Source organism: Heterodontus francisci, chromosome 5 (assembly GCF_036365525.1).
Source record: "Heterodontus francisci isolate sHetFra1 chromosome 5, sHetFra1.hap1, whole genome shotgun sequence".
NCBI lineage: Eukaryota > Metazoa > Chordata > Chondrichthyes > Heterodontiformes > Heterodontidae > Heterodontus > Heterodontus francisci.
The window spans coordinates 165,504,896-165,526,198 of NC_090375.1; the positions used below are offsets into that span (position 1 = coordinate 165,504,896).

At 41.8% G+C, this 21,303-nt stretch overlaps 1 protein-coding gene across 1 annotated transcript in view; it reads right to left on the reverse strand.

Annotated features, from left to right (window-relative positions):
• The window catches only part of LOC137370293 (uncharacterized protein C18orf63-like), a 46,021-nt gene extending 24,943 nt beyond the window's left edge, over positions 1–21,078 (reverse strand). Inside the window, exons 1-5 of the mRNA XM_068032671.1 lie at positions 20,734–21,078; positions 19,908–20,017; positions 10,861–10,957; positions 4,682–5,503; positions 874–1,005 (exon numbers count right to left, since the gene is read on the reverse strand). Coding sequence (XP_067888772.1) covers positions 874–1,005; positions 4,682–5,503; positions 10,861–10,957; positions 19,908–20,017; positions 20,734–21,078 — 1,506 coding nt within the window. The remainder of the gene's footprint in view (positions 1–873; positions 1,006–4,681; positions 5,504–10,860; positions 10,958–19,907; positions 20,018–20,733) is intronic.
• Positions 21,079–21,303: the final 225 nt, after the last annotated feature.

Here is a 21,303-nt window from a genome sequence, read left to right on the forward strand (position 1 = left end):
GTCCATCCCCAACCTTTTTCTGTGTGGGAACATGTTTACTCTGAACCCCTTGAATTCCCCCCTTTGAATGCCTTCCACTGCTCTAACATGATTTATCTTCAAGTAGCTGGTTGCAGTCCACTTTTGCTAAATCACTCCTCAGCCTTACTCCAATTTAGAACTTTAAATCCCATTCTATCTTTGTCCTTTTTCATAATTATGTTTAAACAGAATTATGATCATTACCCCGAAAATAGTCTCCCACTGCCACTCCTTCTGCCTGCCCAGCTTCATTTCCTAAAACTAAGTCCAGAATGACATCCTCTCTTGTTGGACTTGCTACATACTAGTCAAAAAAGTTCTCTTGAATGCACTTCAAGAATTCTGTTCCCTTCATTCCTTTCACACTAAAACTATCCCAGTTAATATTGGGGTAATTAAAATTCCCTGTTATTATTGTCCTATTGTTTTCGCACTTCTCAGAGATTTGCCAACATATTTGCTCTTCTATCTTCCTCTGACCATTTGGGGGTCTGCAGTACATCCCAGTAGTGTGACTGCCCCTTTTTTGTTCCTTCGCTCAATCCACATGCCTCATAACATATCACTCCTCTTCACAGCTGTAATTGTTTCTGCAACCAAAATTGCCACCCCCTCTCCTTTTTTATCCCCCTCTCTATCATGTCTGAAAACCCTGTAACCAGGAACACTGCGCTGCCATTCCTGTCTCTCTTTAAGCCATGTTTCTGTAATGATATCATACTGCCACGTTTCTATCAGTGTCCTCAGCTCGTCTGCTTTATTTGCTATACTCCTTGCATTCCTCCACTCCTTATATGCTGCTCAATATTTTTAAAAGGTCAAACAGTAAATGTTTCAAAGATGAAAGCTTACTTCACATTTCCTTTTTTCAGCTCCTTTCTTATCAGAAAAATGCCTTCCTGTCAAAGATTTTACATTCAGATGTTGAGTCGGCATTTGTTTATCTTGCTTAAGTGGCTCCTTTATATCAAACATATCTAGTTTCTGGAAGACAAGACACAAACAAGTAATGACATATTACAGAAAATCTGACTTTTTAGGTCTAGAAATTATATAAGTTAGCAGAACTCCTGTGACATTGCTCTCAGTGAATCATCCAACAAATCAACCTCCAACGAAGAGCCTCAGGTTCACACGTCAAGTGAAAATCCCGATGAGGAAATATTTTCCAAGGATTTACACAGCACAGACAATTATATGAGTAAGAATACACATAGCATTTAAAATTATAGAATTTTTACTGGTTATTTTATAAATGTTACTTTGACTTGTAAATTTAAAACTGGGTTAAAATCCAAGATGGCAGCTCAACCTACATTCACAAATTTTTGGGGTGATTTGATTGGTTAAGCTTGTTCTGTTTTATTATCCATGTTTTTTTCTGCTCTTCAATACTTTTGATTCATTCCTTTCCCATTTCAGTTCTTATTATTGTTGTTAATCACTAAAATTTAAAACAACCAGAAAATAACACTGAAATGCCATACCCAACGTTTGACAGTTGTCTGAAGAGACCACGTCTGCTGACAAGGTCAAAGGCTTTGGTAAGATCCATTGAAGCAACGGAGAGGGGCATCTGTTGTTTGTGGAATTTCTCCTGTAGCTGGCGAAGGGAGAACAGCAGGTCAATGGTGGATCTCTCTGCTCAGAAGTCACACTGTGCCTCAGGGTAGACACGCTCAGCCAGCTTCTGGAGTCTGTTTAAAATGACTCGAGCGAAGACTTTCCCCACTATGCTGAGCAGGAAGATTCCACTGTTGTTGTTGCAGTCACCACGGTCACCCTTGTTCTTATAGAGGGTGATGATATTGGCATCGCGCATGTCCTGTGGTACTGCTCCCTCATCCCAGCACAGGCAAAGCAGTTCATACAGTGCTGAGAGTATAGCAAGCTTGGCACTCTTGATTATTACGGGGTAATGCTGTCCTTCCCAGGGGCTTTTCCACTGGCTAGAGAATCAATGGCACCACTGAGTTCTGATTTTGTTGGCTGTTCGTCCAGCTCATCCATGACTGGCAGAGACTGGGCTGCATTGAGGATGGTATCAGTGACAACATTTTCCCTGGAGTACAGTTCGTGCTCCACCCAGTGGTCCATTTGCTTGCGTTGGTCAGTGATCATGTCCCCTGATTTAGACTTGAGGGGGGCAATCTTCTTGATGGTTGGCCCAAAAGCTCTCTTACTGCCATCATACATACCTCTGATGTTTCCAGTGTTGGAGGCCAGCTGAATACGATTGCATAGATGTTGCCAGTAGTCATTTTCACAGCGCCTGACCGTTCTTTGTGCAGTGCTTCTGGCTACTTTAAGTGCAACGGATGTTAACTCTTTGGGGGCTTTCTTGTAGTTCAACAGTGCAATGCGCTTAGCGGTTATGACAGGTTTCAGCTCTTCAAAGTGTGATTGAAATCAGTCTGCATTCTGCTTCTCACGTTTGCCATAGGTGGTCATTGCTGAGTCATAGATGGTGTCCCTGATGTGGGCCCACTTGGTCTCTGCATCCCCTGCAGGAGTGTTTTGAAGGGCTTTTTCAAGTGAATTTAGAAACTTATGTAACAGCTGTGGATAAGAAATTCTGTTAGTGTTGATGTGCGGGCTCTTCAGATGTTCTTCAGACTACTAGCAAAGATTGGATGTCCACCAAAGCTACTAAGTATCATCACCTCATTCTATGAAAATATGAAAGGCACAATTCAGCATAGCAGTGCCTCATCAGACCCCTTTCCTATCCTGAGTGGCGGGAAACAGGGCTGTGTTCTCACACCTACACTGTTTGGGATCTTCTTCTCCCTGCTGCTCTCACATGCGTGCAAGTCTTCAGAAGAAGGAATTTTCCTCCACACAAGATCAGATGGCGGGTTGTTCAACCTTGCCCATCTTAGAGCAAAGACCAAAGTATGGAAGGTCTTCATCAGGGAACTCCTCTTTGCTGAAGATGCTGTATTAACATCCACACTGAAGAGTGTCTGCAGAGACTCATCGACAGTACTGCAGATGCTTGCAACGATTTTGGCCTAACCATCAGCCTCAAGAAAATGAACATCATGGGACAGGACATCAGAAATGCTCCATCCATCAATATCGGCGACCATGCTCTGGAAGTGGTTCAAGAGTTCACCTACCTAGGCTCAACTATCACCAGTAACCTAGGCTCAACTATCACCAGTCTCTTGATGCAGAAATCAATAAGCGCATGGAAAAGGCGTCCGCTGCTATGTCCAGGCTGGCCAAGAGAATGTGGGAAAATGACGACTGACACGGAACACAAAAGTCCAAGTGCATCAAGCCTGTGTCCTCAGTACTTTGCTCTACGGCAGAGAGGCTTGGACAATGTATGTCAGCCAAGAGCAACGTCTCAATTCATTCCATCTTCGCTACCTCCGGAGAATCCTTGGCATCAGGTGGCAGGACCGTATCTCCAAAGCAGAAGTCCTCGAGGTGGCCAATATCCCCAGCATATACACCCTACTGAGCCAGCGGAGCTTGAGATGGCTTGGCCATGTGAGCCGTATGGAAGATGGCAGGATCCCTAAGGACACATTGTACAGCGAGCTTGTTACTGGTATCAGAGCCACCGGCTGTCCATGTCTCCGCTTTAATGACGTCTGCAAACGCGACATGAAGTCCTGTGACACTGACCACAAGTCGTGGGAGTCAGTTGCCAGTGATCGCCTGAGCTGGCGGACAGCCATAAAGGCGGGGCTAAAGAGGGGCGAGTCGAAGAGACTTAGCTGTTGGCAGGAAAAAAGACAGAAGCACAAGGAGAGAGCCTACTATGTAACAGCCCCGAAAGCCAATTTTATCTGCAGCTCCTGTGGAAGAGTCTGTCACTCTGGAATTGGCCTTTATAGCCACTCCAGTCGCTGCTTCACAAACCAATGACCACCTCTAGGTGCTTACCCATTGTCTCTCAAGACAAGGAGGCTAAAGAAGAAGAATGTTTGACCCTGAAAGTGAGATGAAAAACAGGGCATGTGCTCCATCAGTTTGTGATTCCTATGTTACTATTGAATGCCCTATAGTGATTCTCACAGTAAATTAGATGATTCATTTTTTTATATCAGGAGGATCATACAATGCAATGCCCAATGTAGTACTCTGCTACTAAGGTGGAGTTATGATTATGTTGCCCACCATCAAGGACAGGAAGTCTAATTGCTATATGCAAACACAGCCCAAGGTTACTCAGAGTTTAACTGCTGTGCAGATTTTAGTACATCTGTCAGTTTTAGGCAGCTGCAGTTCAGAATTAGCAGGTATTTTAAGATTGTTTTGTTAGTGTGATGTACTTTTTTTAATATGCTAAAGCACATCCATATAGAAAGATGGATTCTGCATATGAAAAATAAACTATTTTAAATATACAATTTCTCTGTAGCAAGGGCTGTAAAAACCATTAACAATTAAAGTGCAATTTTATTTTAACTGCACTGGTATCCTAACAGTAAATTGACTATATGACCAAACCATTGCTTTCAAAACAGTTGCTTATAAAAGATCAATTTATTCCAGCAGTCATCATATATGAAAAATAATTTGTATCTATGTGGAATAACTATTATGCTCTTACTATCATTAAAAAATCAGCAAAAAAAATTAATGCACATGTTACAATGCAAAAAAACACAGAAATTATTTGAAATACAAGATCTTATCTCACTTGTTTGTGTTGATGATTTCCTGTCAGGTTGTCATTCCATTTTGTACATGATCCATCAGAAATTGTAATACCAACTGCATTTTTGCCTTCCATCTGGATATTTGTACTGCTCTGTTCTTGATTTTTTCCAAATGTCTGAACAGCTCTAGCTCCAGGTTTCATCAATCCTACACTTGTGCTTGACTTGTGATGGAGAGTATTAGCACTTGGTTTTTCCACTCTTGTATTTGCAATTGACGTTTGCTTATGTGCAATTTTGGACAAGCCCATTTCTTTTTCACTCCTGGATTCCTTTCCTCGCATATCGTTTGGTTTTGTTACTTCTATGTTTGCAGTTGATGAACTTAGAGTTAGAAGTTTTCTTGAGTTAAATTTAACACACTGCTTAGTTTTACTTTCATTAATCCTTGCACTTATGAACTGTTTATCCTGTTGCAGTAGTTTGCTTTTAAATATAGGTATAATCTTGTACGCACTGGACCTATGGTTATATGAAGTAGAATGTACTTCCATTTGATGAGGTGTAGCTAAGGTCGAAACTTGTGATTTTTCGCTTTGTGAAGAATTCAGGAAAACCACACCAGGCTTATCTGTTGCTCTGAATGTGCTCCCACATATTATAGCAGTACTTACTGACCCAGGCTCCAACCCTGTTTTTAAGTCAATTTTCTGCTCATTGTCTATGACTCTGGTCTTTTGACTTCCACCAATTGGATAAATTGAAGAGCTTTTGCTGATGGCGTATTTGACTGTGGGAACCTGTGTTAGAGCAGTCCTGAAGAAAGGTTTGGTAGTCAGGTTTGGCGGTCTTGTCTGAACGGTCTAATTTATAAAGACATAAAGATATTAGAATTTACCACCAGAGCTCATAAGATGCATAAAACATAAAATATGTAATTACATTAAGGTGATTCTTCAATCGTATATTTAACAAAAGGGAGTGAAAGTTGGAAATTCAGGCTATAATGTTAGCCTTATGTTCAATTGGCACCCCCGGTGAGTGCTGAATCACCCCTATAATTTATAATAAAACTTCCCTTTTTTCTTTTTATCAGCAAGAAAATATCTTTCGTGAGAAAAAAATTTGATGATGTGCTAGCTTATCATTCAGAAAATGTAGTGCAGTGTCAGGATGCATGAGTCAAGAGTGAAAAAAGCCATGAAATTTCCTTGTATGTTATTGTCATTGCTAATTGGTAGCATGGCATAATGCAGTGAACTAACCAAACAGCAAGTCAATTTTTCAATGGGACGCCCAAGGATTAACTCCATACATAAATGTTTTCAGTCTTAGTTTTAATTACTATACTAATGCTACTATGTGTAGCCTCGTATCACTGTTCTATGTTGTGCCAAATGTATCATATATTTTTACCTGAGAAATGTTGAGTTCATTAGTAGCATAGTAAGGCTTGTTGGTCATTTTTATTGGTAGTCCACACAGATGAGACAACTTTACTTTTAAGTCAGAGAAGAATGATGTTAATACTGCTTCCAAATCCACTCTTGGGAAAAACTGAACAGGTTCACTTCTAATACAACAAAAAGGGTAACTGAATTGTTATATTAAGGATGTAACTGCTCTCTGTGACAATGATGAGGGGCCTCCCACACTGACCAAATGGGAGTACCCCATTGTTTGTCAACTCAAAATTCAGAGCTGGAGCTCCAGTCTCCACTCGCCAGGACTGTCTAGAGGATGGTTTGAATCTTTGCAGTAGTACTACAACATGACAGTAAAATTCAACCTACAGTACACATCTAAAATAAAAACCGAAAACACTTAGGTCAGGTGGCATCCGTGGAGAGTAAAAGGGAAGATTAACATTTCACACTGATTCTCAGAACCCAACATCGGAATATTGTAAAATTTCTGAATATTGTAAAACAGTCTGAGCAGTATCAGTATAACAGTGGTTATGACAAACGTCTAAGGCAAGGAATGCAGCATGCCACACTCAACTCCTTGTTGATACTGTAAAATAACAATACATTTTTAACTCTATGATATTACTTTTTCAATGTTAAAAGCTTAAACACTTAAATAATTTTTCATGAGTAGCAGTGTTTTGTGGTCTATACTTATATTTGGCACACATAAATTCCTTAATTGGCCTAGAAATTGCTCTGTGCCTGAATGCAGAAGCCCAAGGTTCTCAAGGTATTGGGCCAGGGGCCTCATTTAAAAATTGCTGCTGAAGTGTGAAGATCTCATCATTTAAGAGGAGTCCACATTTGGGCTGATGCTAGCATCACAGGCGTCCTCAGGTATATGTTGTCAGAGATTGGAACAAGGTCAATGCCGCAGGTCGGGGTTGGGACTGCACACCAGTTGCAGGCCAGTATTGGTGGTAGGAGAGAAAGCCAGAAATTGTAGAGGAGGCCTGTGGGGGGCCAATTGGGGGATTGGAAGCGGAGGCCAGGAAGGAGGGTTGGGGGTCAGAAGCAATAGCAATTCAGAGGGAGTTTAAATTTGGGATTGGGAGGCACAGGAGTTCTTACATTCAGGTAAATTACCTGCCTTCTTTGTTGCCGGCGATCACTAGGATTGAGTACAGCCCGTAATTGGATTAACGCTTGCTTCAGGTGTAGGGAAAGACGCTTTTTGTTTGTCATTACCCAGTATGTCAGGCAATGCAATTTTGACTGGAAATGAGTGCACGCTTCCTGCTCACCTTATGTCTTAGTATTCTTGAGTACTGTCTGAAAGATGGGCGCTGAGCAGGTGAATTTCTAGGCCAACTTGTTTGAATAACCATGTCAAGAGATTTACAGACATTTTAGAGAACACAGCTAGAAGGTCATATGAGTGACATTCCAAAAATCAAAAGCATCTTAAGGGGCTATTGAACCAGATGATTTTGTTCACTGCCCTTGAAGAAGTTCATTTTATATGCTTTTTCTCTTTGTTTTAAATAAAAACATACTCAACATGATGCTGATTGGCAGTATGCAATGGAAGTATAACAGTTACATAACAGAATCTTTCTACATCAAGGATACGTAAACAGCTTCTCTCCAATCAATTTGAAGTATACCGTGTAGTAAAGTGTAACATCGTCATTAATCTCTGGAAGATTATAACCATACTACAAAAAATAAAGTAATGTTACCCAGACTTTATTGATTTTGTTTCATTGAAAAAATAATTTAGAATTATCAGGAAAGGTAGTTCATTCAACTTTAATATAGTAATTATTTTTGTGTAGATTTGATGTAATTCCATGGATTAGGATAAATTATAGAACTGGAAAAATAAGAGATAGTAGTTTCTTTCAAGGATATATTATGTAGTGTTTGCCAATTCTAAAAGACAATCCTTTGTTGCATAACCTTCAGTTATTTTTGATCATACAAGTCTTTTGCACCTCTATGACAATTATGAAAAGGCAAAACCTTTGCTTGGAATAAATCTTTAGTACAAATACACTTAACCAAACATTTGAATCAAACAGCTACTGCTGCATATTTAGCTGATAGAATGCCCTGCCATTTTGATGAATATGAACTGGCTTTGGAGTTATAACTCCCTCAAATATGAACGACAACAGGGCATAGGCAACTCCTATCCACTAGTGATATTAGTGGAGCAGCCACCTATGTGCTCAATAAAACAACAGTCCTCGTTGAAAAAACTCAATAGAGCCGATTCCCCAATCAGTCACTCCCAGTGAAGAGTTGAGCTCCCAGGAAGCACTAGCTGAGAAAAACCTGGACCTGCACCCAATGATTTTCCTGCCATTCACATCAAAGGATGGAAAATCAGAGGCTACAGGCCTGCAATTAACTGACCAATGGTTCCTGTGATTACCTCTCTTCTCTGGGAGCTCCTGATCAGGGAATCTGCCTTAATTTATAAGCTCCCCCTCAAGACCACACACTGGGCTGAAGCTTACCAGCCTTTTCGAGAAGGGTTGGGAGGTTGCAGGGGAAGGTGTCAGGAGGGGAGCCAGACGTCTTCTTGGTGCCATGGCATATCAACAGTGCTGGAAGCTTAAGCGACTTGGCAGCCAGCCACTTAAATGCCCAAATAAGAGCCACTTCAAGTTCCTGGCGGCATCTTGCCTGCGGCAGGAGGACCCACTGCTGCATGTGGAGACTGCCAAGTAAACCCTTGTGGCCTCCCAGTGGTTTCCTGAAGGGGGGAGATCCTCCTTTACGTCCAGTCCATGGCTGATTGTAGGGCCCCCAGCAGCAACGGACAGCCCCACCGTTATGGTGCTGCTACTTGAATGTGGCCCCCCCCCATCCCAAACCCCCGATTGCCAGGGCCTGCCTGCCTGTCTGGCCCCAGCTCTTTATAATTAACTTACCTAGTCTTTGAGGACGCCTTGCCATGGAGGCTGCTTCTTCAGCCGAGCAGCTGATTGGACCGGCAGCTCTGGGAGACGGGCTATTGTCTTCAATTGGACAGCAGTCCCAGGGGCGGCCTATTAATTGGCTGCCACTCATGAAATGCCACCTCAGTGTCCCACCACCCACTGGCGCGGGGTCAGTCCCGCTTTCAGTCCCGGCGGTGGGACTTATTCAATTCTGAAAAAATTCAGCCCACTATTTCAGTCTGAATCACAAGAAAGTTGCTCGACTGATTTCCCAAATTGCTTCACAGAGCCAACACCAAATAGTGATAGGGAAAAGAAACAATAAGGTAATAGAAGGATGGTCAAAGAGGCAGGTTTTTAAGGGGCGGGGGGTGGGGGGGGGGGGGGGGTGGAGAGGAAAAATATAGAAAAATGGAGGAAGTTAGGAACAGCATTTTAGAATGAGTTCTGCGACCAAAAATGGAAAGAGGGCAACATGCAGAGGAGGCCAGATTTGCAAGATGGAATGTGTGTGGACATTTAGGCTATAGGAGGATGTAAAGATAGAAAAATACAATGCAATGGGAGGATCATAGATGAAAACACCTTTGAATTCAAAGAGCTGGGAATGGGGACCAATGGGAACTTAGTGTAAGATAGAATATAGATGATGATGTTTTGGACAAGTTTCAGGTTATGAAGGTGGAACTCAGGAGGCCAGCACAACAGTGTTCTGATGGAAGCAATTTGCATTTTGCATCACTGGATGCAGAGTGGAAACCATCAGTGATGAACAAGATGTAGCAGTTCTTGTATTATTGATCATATAGTTCAGCTGTGCAGCTCTACAGTGACTTTGAGGCAAAAAGCCTGCATCTTTAAAATTTGAAACCCCTTTAAAGCACAGGCATCATTCTGTCCCAGTAGCCTATCCTACTGATGGAAGGTACCTATAATCAAAAGAAAAACAGATGACCTTTCATAAAAGGTCAAACTGGAGAGAACAAATCTAAGGTAAATGCAATAAACATTCAAGTTTGACACTCATTTACAAATGTCCTATTGAAGGAAATAGAGATTACTTTCTAACACTACTGAACATGAGGGGCATAATTTTGGCTCTAAGTGGATGGGTTCTGAGTGAGTTAAAATCAGGCCCCTCATATTCAGAGGTGTGGAAATGAATGGGATAGTTTTCAACTTGCCACCTGGATGTAAAGCTGGCAAATAGATTTCAATGGAAATAAAAATTGGGTGGTTGCTATAATGGGCAGCCAATCTGCACCACCAGTTTTACACCCATGTGACAAGTTGAAAATCTACCCCAGTGTTTCCTTTTAAAATGGGGCCATTTTCCCAGTATTGCTGCATTCAGCCACGGTTATATAACAGAATATCTTCTGGTTATTCAAAATATATATTTCAGGAAAATATCCATTTCATGAACTGTTGTTGATTTATAGCCACTATTACTGAAAATTTGGCTATTCAAAATAACAGATGCACAAATTTGGCTGCAAGTCCAAGAAATTAATTGGATCACCACTCTTGAAGCAATTTGTTTTATGTGCTTTTATCTTGTTTTAAATAAAAAAAATACTAGACATGATGCTGATCATATGTGCATAACAAGTAGTACTTGTGATTTTTTGCACATGGTCAATCAACACTAGTTTCTTTGTAGCTTTGAGGTCATGCAATATGCTTAATATGTCTGTACGAAGTTGTTTCCCACAATGTAATTTGTGTGCCTTTAGAACAGCATAATTCAAAAGTATTTTAAAATAAATTAATAATTTTTGTTTTATACAACACATGATTGAACCCAATGAGGTACTATTTTTTCTGAATTAAATGACAAAGGTCTTATTGTCTCACCATATTTTTCCAGTGTTTCTGAAATTCTCTGTAGGACTGAAATGGACAGTGTGGTGGGATCTCATGGCTGATGCTGACAATTTGCCCCTTCTTCATACTTCATTTAAAAAAATAACCAGAAGTGAAAATTTGAACATCCATAGTCCATGTAGAATATCAATAAATTATGAGAACTGACCGAGGCAAAGACATATCATGTTTCTGTGCCTAACAACCAGAAAGCCAGTCACCTCACAGAAATTACTTTGTACTCTGTCTTTCTTTCTAATGTACACAGTGGGGCTTAACTTTTGTTCAAGAATAAGGCCATTTGTTGGGAGTAGTCCGCTAAAGTCATCACTGAAACGCATCACTTCCATTATTATCCTGTACCGTAAGACTAAATTAATGCTACTGCCACTGGGTTAAGTGCTCCTCACCCATTAATTTTCCAGTCTCAAGTTTTATGAGATCAAGGATGGTGTCTTTCCGAGTAGCCCTTTAAGAAGCAGTCTGGCAACAGCTCCATCTATTGTGAGTTCCTCACTATTACATTAGTTTCTGGGTAATGGATATCATGCATCAAAGTACTCACTTTTCCTGTGATACCCTTAATTATATGTTCAAGTAATAACTCCATTCCAATTTCTTCCTTTTTCCCACGGAGGCAATAATATCCTGAGCATCAATATTATGACAAATAATAATGACTCCATAATTTATTTAAAAATGTTGATTCAATTCGTATTCTCCCATTCAATTTCCATATTGTATATCTAGTAAATGTGCTGCATAGGTTTTAAGAGACACAATCAAAGAATCATAGAACAGTACAACAAAGAATCATTCAGCCCATCATGCCTCTTTGAAAGAGCTATTCAATTACTTGCACTCCCACTCTGTCTCCATAGCCCTGTGAACAGTTTCTCTTCAGTATTTATCTAATTCCCTTTCAAGAGTTACTATCAGATTTGCTTCCACCACCCTTTAAGGCAGTGCATTCCAGATCACAAAAACTCGCTATTTAAAAACAAATCCTCATAGGGCCGCTACTTCTTTTGCCTATCATCTTAAATCTGTGTTCTGTGGTTACTGACCATGCTGCCGCTGGAAAAGTTTCTCCTTATTTACTCTATCAAAACCATTCATGATCTTAAAACACCTCTATCAAATCTTTTAACCTTGGCTTACAATTCTACTAAATTTCTTCTGCACTCCCTCTAGGCATTGACATCCTTCCTAAAGTATGATGCCCAGAATACATACTCCAGTTTAGGCCAAACCAGTGTTTTAGCTTAACTTCTTTGCTTTTGTACTCAATGCCACTATTAATAAATCCACAGACCTCATATGCTTTTTTTTGAATGGCCTTCTCAAATTGTCCTGTCAACTTAAAAAGACTTGTCTTCATACACCCCAGGTTCCTTGTTCCTGCAGCCTCTTTAAAAATGTATCATTTTGTTTAGCCTCTCCTCATTTCTCCCTACCAAAATGTATCACTTCACATTCACAGGCTGTCTACTAATATCCATTCTAAACCCACCGACTCCCACAGCTACCTTGACTACACTTCTTCGACTACTTCCATGAAGCAGAAAATGATGGCCGAGGCAAGACAAAGGGTGGCCCCACGGTTCAGCGATGCCTCCCTGCAGATTCTCCTCCAGGCTGCAAGGGAAGGTGGGAGGTTCTCTTCCCTGGCAATGGTAAAAGGTCCTCCCATCTGACTAAGGAAGCCTGGGTGGAGATTGCAGAGGAGGTCAGTAGCAGTAGGGTCACCTAACACAACTGCGTTCAGTGCAGGAAGAGGACCAATAACCTCCTGCGTTCTTCCAAGGTGAAAGGCTCCATACCACTCGCCTTTTTGGGATTGCATGTGATAACACGGGATGATGTGTGACATAAGGAGGGTGGCATTATTTCAGCGATGGCAGAGGTGCGAGGTCAGGACCTCATCCTGACAGAAGCATGGCTGCATCTCAGGCACAGGAAACCATCCTTCGTTGCTCACCACCATTAACACCCTTGACAGCATGTGTCAGCATAAGAGATATCAGATTCCCCTAGCAGGGGACGAGGGTCTGACATGAGCAGAAATGTCATGTTGATCTCTGCCAATCTCAACCATCTCCATCCTTTTTCTTTATTCGTTCACGGGATGTGGGCATTGCTGGCTAGGCCAGCATTTAATGCCAATCCTTGATTGCACTTGAGAAGGTGGTGGTGAGCCACCTTGTTGAACTGCTGCAGTCCATGTGGTGTAGATACATCGACAGTGCTGTTCTGAAGGGAGTTCCAGGATTTTGACTCAGCGACAGTGAAGGAATGGCGATATAGTTCCGAGTCAGGATGGTGTGTGGCTTGGAGGGGAACTTGCAGGTGGTGGTGTTCCCATGCATCTGCTGCCTTTGTCCTTCTAGGTGGTAGAGGTCACAGGTTTGGAAGGTGCTGTCGAAGGAGCCTCGGTGAGTTGCTGCAGTGCATCCTGTAAATGGTGCACATAGCTGCCACTGTGCATCGATGATGGAGAGTGTGAATGTTGAAGGTGGTGGATGGGGTGTCAATCAAGTGGGCTGCTTTGTCCTGGGTGGTGTCGAGCTTCATGAGTGTTGTTAGAGCCACACTCATCCCGGCAAGTGGAGAGTATTCATCACACTCCTGACTTGTGCCCTGTAGATGGTAGGCAGGCTTTGGGGAGTCAGGAGGTGAGTTACTCGCCACAGAATTTCCAGCCTCTGATCTGCTCTTGTAGCTCTTGCAGGACAAGAGGGCCCACATTAGGAGGGAGATTGTCTGGACTAGCAGCAGTGTCCCTGATCTGCATCCTATCGCCAATGCCAAGAGGCCTTGGAACTGGCAAGGATTCAGGATGGCCATGCAATTTCAGATGGGAAGACTGGGGTCCCTGAGCAAGAGAGTGAGGATTGGTCTCCAAAGACATACTCATTAATTATGGAGAACCATATCATGCATGGTTGACATGACTAGATCTGTACAGCCTTAACCCACATGTTTATGTTCTCTCATGCAAATCGGCATGCGCAGGAAACCGCAGACACAGGGGGATATTCACCCATCTGAGGAGGAGGGCCATTCAGAGGATGCAACATCCCATGATTCTCCTGCAGATTCCACCAGCACAGATACTTTCACATTGGTGGGTAACCACTAGACATTAGAATCAGGGTCAGAAGCTGGTGAGAGCACTGCATGTGCGCCGAGCAGCCGGCTGAGGCTGAGACAGCCGAGGCCTCTGACAGTCGGAGGACTGTGGGTGGCCAGGCCCATGCTGAGCCCCAGACTGATGATGAACCTCTGGTGTCGACAGCACAGGGCATACTGAAGTTGCAGAGAGAGGTAAGGCAACATATGGTGGAGATGTCAGAGGCAATGCACAGCCATGAGCAAATGACCACCACAATACGCAAGACCTTCACTGCGGCATACTGCAGGGCTCCAACAGATTGATCGAAGCACCAGAACCTCATCTTTAGTAACCCAATGGCCTGCTCAATGGTTGCTCGAGTGGAGCTGTGGTAATTCTTGTATCTCTTCTCCGCTGCATTGCCAGTGTTCCTCAGAGGTGTAAGAAGCCAAATCTTCAATGGATACTCTTTGTCCCCAAGAATCCATCCCCTGAAAAGCTGTCACACCTGGGACTGTCAGAGTATCTAAGTGTTGTGGCTGCTTCCTGGGAAGTGGGCACAAACCTACAGGAAACACTTACAGCGGTCACAGTTCAGTTGAATGTTGATTGAATAGAAGCCCTTCCTGTTGACGAAGGCAGCTGGCTGGTCCATGGGAGCCTTAATGACCACATGCGTGCAATCTATCACATCTTGTACCTGGGGGAAATCCAGCGATGAACCTGAACTCAATGGTCCGTTCGACCCTACTGTCAGGATCTTTCCAGGGATCCAACAGGAACCTGTGTGGGTTCTCACAGGCAGAAGCCCACCACTGCATCAAGGAGGTGACCAGTGCCCTATTCAAGAGGGCTGGCAACTATGTGTGCTACCGGAATGCAAAATATTTGACAAAAAACAGTGTTTGCACAAGTCCATTCAGACAATGTAAAACAAATAATTGATGTGATTGGTAGAGTTTTATTACAGTTCATGCAGTATATTGGGAAACCTACTGGAATCTATACCATGGAATCCCATTTTTAACATTAGTTTGAGAGAAAGATAAAAGGGATTCTTGACCTAGAAGAAAATGGAATACTACTATTGGTAAGAAACTTGGGTGTATCATAAATACCATACCATTACTATGCAAATTAGAGAAAGCTGATCAATGACGGGTGCCTGGAAACCATAAGCATCAAGTGTGTGGTCTTCCATGGCAGATGTAATATATTACATAGGATCAGAAAAGATTATAATAATTTGTGAAAAATATGATAGTACAGGTTGGTACCAAAGGTCATTTATCTGGATTTAGTTTTAAGATTATCCACAGAAGACGTTCTTTATATGAGTTTGAAGCAAAGAGTTACAAGAATTTCATCGTCATATCAACAAGAATGAAGCTGTGTTCCAGTTGTAAGTCAATAGGATGTTGCAGGTATTTAGGTTTCCAAGCAGACTTATCCTCTGTCCTTGAGCAGAAATATAGGAACAGATGACTAACTGGTGACACAAAGATGTCTATTAATGGGTAACTTCAAGTCTGAAGTCTTGGCTACCTACATGCAGATCTTTTAGTTGCAAGAGTGGATTAACCAGCAATTGAGAGCACAGTGACTTGCCTTTAACCCGTAATGCTCAGAAGTCAATCCTCTTGATGTACTAGCTAGAATGGTCCACTTGTCCTGACCCCATTCATCCTATAGGTGAGTTCTCCATTTGAACAAGAAAGTATACATCACCAGGATCACAGAATTGTTACAGCGCAGAAGGAGGCCATTCTGCCCATCGTGTCTGCACCGGCACCCTGAATGAGCAATTCACCTAGTGCCATTCCCCTGCCTTCTCCCCGTAACCCTGCACATTCATCCTTTTCATAGAACAGTCTAATTCCTTTTGAATGCTTCAATTGAACCTGCCTTCACCTCACTCTCAGGCAGTGCATTCCAGACCTTAACCACTCACTGCATGAAAAAGCTTTTCCTCATGTCACTTTTGTTTCTTTTACCAATTACTTTAAATGTGTACCCTCTCATTCTTGATCCTTTCATGATTGGGAACAGCTTCTCCCTATCATTTGTGAAGTTGGTAGTTTCAACAAAACACACTTGAGAACATTTCCTCAGCTTCACAGCAGAAATTTACCTGAGCAATCTGTAGGAAGGCTACAGACAGAGCAGGTTTAATTGAAGAGATCTCATTAAAATGTTGAATATTTGGAATAACAAAGATGGCTGCCATATTCAGACCAAGAACATAAAAGCAACATTCTGCTACGCTCTTGATCTTTTTTGAAGACACCAACCACTGAAGGACTGCAAATTGGTCGAAGCACAAATCAACGTTTTACAAAACAAGGTATCGAATGAATATTACATCCTTGCCTTAGTTGCTCAATTGATTTGCATAACTCATGATGACACCAGGTTCCCAAATATGATATTTTTTGGACTGTTGCCCAAATCATCTCTCAACTTTTTTTTATTCATTTATGGGATGTGGGCGTCACTGGCCAGGCCAGCATTTATTGCCCATCCCTAATTGCTCTTGAGAAGGTGGTGGTAAGCTGCCTTCTTGAACCGCTGCAGTCCATGTGGGATAGGTACAACCACAGTGCTGATGGGAAGGGAATTCCAGGATTTTGACCCAGCGACAGTGAAGGAACGGCAATATAATTCCAAGTCAGGATGGTGTGTGACTTGGAGGGGAACTTGCAGGTGGTGGTGTTCCCATGCATTTGCTTCCCTTGTCCTTCTAGTTGGTAGAGGTCGCGGATTTGGAAGGTGCTGTCTAACTATTAGATAAATGTGGAAGGTGCTTCCCAAAGACAGATAGTCATTTCATAAACACCACAGGAACCAAGAAAACATATAATTATTACATTATTAGCTGCAACCCTGAAAACTGAACTTGAGGTACCTATGAATGGCAGCAAAAGGTGGCATCCTTTGCATCTATTACAGTCAGTCAGACTTCCATGATAAATCTTGAGGCCCCAGTTGCTGGCTTATCCAACAACCTAAATAACCAGCTAATTTTAGAAATGTGAACTGTTCTTTGTTTAAGAACTTGTTCAGTGCTGTGTGATCATGGATGGGACAGTAGCTTCCCAATGTTTTGAGGACCATGAAAATTTGTGAATAAAATCTATCCCTTTCCTGATCTGGATGCACCCGCTTGATGTCACAGACAACACGTCGTCTCGACTGCCAGTTTATCCTTTAGACAAGGGTCCAACAGATGATAAAATCAAATCACACCACAAGAATGTAGAAGGTACACCATCCTAATGGTCTTCTGAACTCAAGCATGTGATTACCCTCTTCATCATAGCTACAAAGTGTCTCAAGTGGCTATCCATCTGCATTCATAATGAAAAAGGTCATTTCTGAAGAGAGAGAGGTAGATTTAGTGCACAGGGTGCCTGTAGCAAAAGCCAGTACAGACCCTGGTCTAGAATAACCTTCCCATGGTGGTATGTTGTCCCTGTTCCCTGATCTGGATGCACCCACTTGATGTCAAAGACAACACATCGTCTCGGCTACCAGTTTATCCGTTATTCAAGGGTCTATCAGATGATAAAATCAAATTACACCACAAGAATGTAGAAGGTACACCATCCTAATGGTCTTCTGAACTCAAGCATCTGTGATTATCCTCTTCAACATAGCTATGATGTGTCTCAAGTGGCTATCCATCTGCATTCATAATGAAAAAGGTAAATTCTGAAGAGAGGTAGATTTAGTTGCACAGGGTGCCTGTAGCAAAAGCTAGTACAGACCCTGGTCTACAATAACCTTCCCATAGTGGTATGTTGTCCTTGTTCCCTGACTGAAACCTTCAAAAGCTGCTGTTGTGGTCCTTGTGTAGGTGTGAAAACGATGCAAGGTTCCACCCGTCAGTGCCAATCCAGGAATGGACTGGAGGTTCTGTTAGTACATTTGTAACTTTCTACAAAATCTTTCATTTCTCTATAATAGGAATGCCAATTTCCATCTGCCAACAATTTCTGGTAATTTCAGCTAAATCCAAGTATGGGACAGTACCAGTAGGGTTAATTGGTGCTAGTCCAGTCTATTACTTGTGGTCTACTTTAGAGCTGAATGCTTTGAAGACAATTAAGAGTTGCAGTGCCACTCAATTTCAGAAAAATTCTCAGAACAATGATATACTAAGTCTTCTTTTCATGGGTACAATGATTGGTATAGTCAATGCTAGATGTCAACCATTAAATAGAATTTAAAGTGTGAAGTAAATGTAAAGTGTTATCACCTCAGCAGAGACTGTTAACTTTAAAAAAGAGATATGAACTCCCTAGACCAATTAAAGAATTACACAAGATCCCACATTTTCAGACTTTTACTATAACTAAACAAAAAAATCAACATTAACTAAACAGTACTTAGTAGGTAGCTAATACACTAAATTACAGAGAAAGGTATTTCCCATTAACTTAACACTCTCATAAACCGCACACCCCATTTATACATTACAGTGTTCTCATCAAAAAGATATCCTTGCAGTTTAAAGTCCCAAACTACTCCCAGCTGCAATGGTTTGGATCTCCCAATGTCCATCCCAAAGCCAACAACTGCTTCCCTCACTTCTTCCAAGCAGATTCGACTGGACTTATGTTAATAAGGCAATCTCTGATGACCCCGTTGGCCTTTTCTCCTCCACAAACCTCAACTTTCGAACCGGGTTCAAATCTTAGCAGCCTTTTGTTGCATTGGTGATCTGAGAGCAGCTGCTTTAGGCTGGGCAGCTCTGCTAGTCTTCCTTTCAGCTTCCAGACTTAGGAAAGCCTCTCAAATATATTCAGACCAATAGTCTATAGTCATTTGCCTTTTACAAATCTCAGAGACCGTCTAACCATAGCAAAACCACCTGGGCCTTGTTTGTTTCAGGTGTTAACAATTACAACTGGAATTTGCATTTTTGAGCCCCTGGCTCTGGGAGAGTGAAACCCATTGTACTTTAGGTATTACAACCTTGCACCTTGCTTTCAAAAGGGTCTTTGATCTCATGGTAATCAAGACCCCTGGCTTGTCTCTGGGCAGAATTGGTATGATGTCACATGTCTCCTCTGATTGTCCATTTTACACTGCATTAGTTTTCAAAACATAACTATACCAGAAAGTCCAGCGTTCATAAGGTTTATTTTATTTTATTTAGAGATATAGCACTGAAACAGGCCCTTCGGCCCACCGAGTCTGTGCCGACCATCAACCACCCATTTATAATAATCCTACATTCCTACCACATCCCCACCTTACCTATATTTCCCTACCACCTACCTATATTAGGGGCAATTTTACAATGGCCAATTTACCTATCAACCTGCAAGTCTTTGGCTGGTTAGTGCGATGTTTACTGGCGACATTAAATGGATGGCTGTGCTAGGTGCCAACAGGTTGGGATGAATTTGTAGCAGATGGAATAGAACTGTTAATGCTCATTGTACCAGATAGGATCCATTAGCAATTTTCTCTTGGATTATATCTTTTAGTATGCAGCATCAGTCTCTCTTGGTGTGTGCTAATAGCCAGACAAATATTGTAACTATCAATTATATTTTGTAGACAGGAAAAATATATGGGCATCAACAATAAAGGTCTCCATACATTTTGTGCCATAATTAAAACAAATGCAGATGGTGGCCCTTATCAAAAATTTCACACAACTGGGAATAGTGATGAATTTGCAAATAATTTCAACAAACAACATAATGAATGAAAAATTCAACATGTATTGACAAACTGCAAAGAAACTTAAGGATATAAAGATCGTTAGTCAGAACCACTAATAGCATAATAAACCATTTTGACTACAAATACTTGTGCAAGAGCAAACATTCACCCTAGGCTGAGGGGAACAGATTGAAATAATATTACTGTGGTATGATATTGCTGGTTTGTGGAATCTTACAAAAATCACCTGGGCAACACGTAGCACCATTTACTTGCAATAAAATGTTTTGGAATTGCAGTAACTCTTTTGTTGCGGAAATTCTTCAACACTCCTGTTGAAATGTCAAAGTCTTCTACCTATGAATTAAGAAAGATTTACTTTTTAATCAATTAAATATAATATATAATTGATCTCAAGACCAAGCATAGTCTTCAGGTGAAGTGGGTTAGAAGATGGGGGATAACTGGAGCAAGGCGCACAGACATAAGATATAGGAGTTTTGCTGCAGTACTGGCTGGGGAGCTGGGCGATGTAAGGCTAAGGTGCTACAGTCTCACCACTGGTAAGAGATTGTCATTACAGTGTGACAAGTTTACATGGGCCATTTTCATTATAAATGTGGATAAATGAAGTTCTACTGGAAAACTTTGGTTTAAAAATATTACAGAACATGACAAGAGGAAGTAAGGCTTTGTAGAAAATAGAATAGGTATTATTCCTACAAATGCATAAATCTGTAAAATGCACAATGTGCTAAAATGATTAATGAAGTCTGTCACATACAGAAACGAGGCAGGAAAGTATAAAAAATTGTTAAGAGGAAGAAAGCCATTCAGCCCATTTAAATTCAGATAGTTTTTTTATTACTCGTTCATGGGATGTCATCATCGCTGTCAAGGTCCCTGTAAATTTATTGCCCTTGAGGGAGTGGTGGTGAGCTGTAGTCCGGGTGGTGCAGATACTTCTACAATGCTGTTAGGAAGGGAGCTCCAGGATTTTGAGCTCAGCGATGATGAAGGACAGCAATATATTTCCAAGTCAGGATGGTGTGTGACTTGGAGGGGGCACTTGCACATGGTGGTGTCCCCATGCAACTACCGCCCTTGTCCTTCCACGTGGTAGAGGTCAGACTCAGGAAGTACTGCTGAAGAAGCCTTGGTGATTTGGTGCAGTACATCGTATAGATGGTATAGACTGAAGCCATAGTGCGCCGGTAATAGATGGGATGCCAATCAAGTGTGCTGATTTGTCCTGGATGGTGTTGAGTTTCCTGAGTGTTGTTGCAGCTGCACTCATCCAGGGAAGTTGAGAGTTGTATCCTGACTTGTGCCTTGTAAATGGTGGAAAGACTTAGAGGAGTCAGAAGGTGAGTCACTTGCTGCAGAATAACAAACTTCTGACGTGCCCTTGTAGCCATAGTATTTATGTGGCTGGTATGGTCAATTCCAGCATGCTGCTGGTGGGGGATTCAGCGATGGTAATGTCGTTGAATGTCAAGGGGAGGTGGTTAGACTTTCTCTCTTGCTGGAGATGGCCATTGCCTGCCATGTGCATGGTGGAAATGTTACTTGCCACTCATCAGCTAAAGCCTGAATGTTGTCTAGGTCTTGCTGCATTTGGGCACAGACTGCTTCGTTAGCTG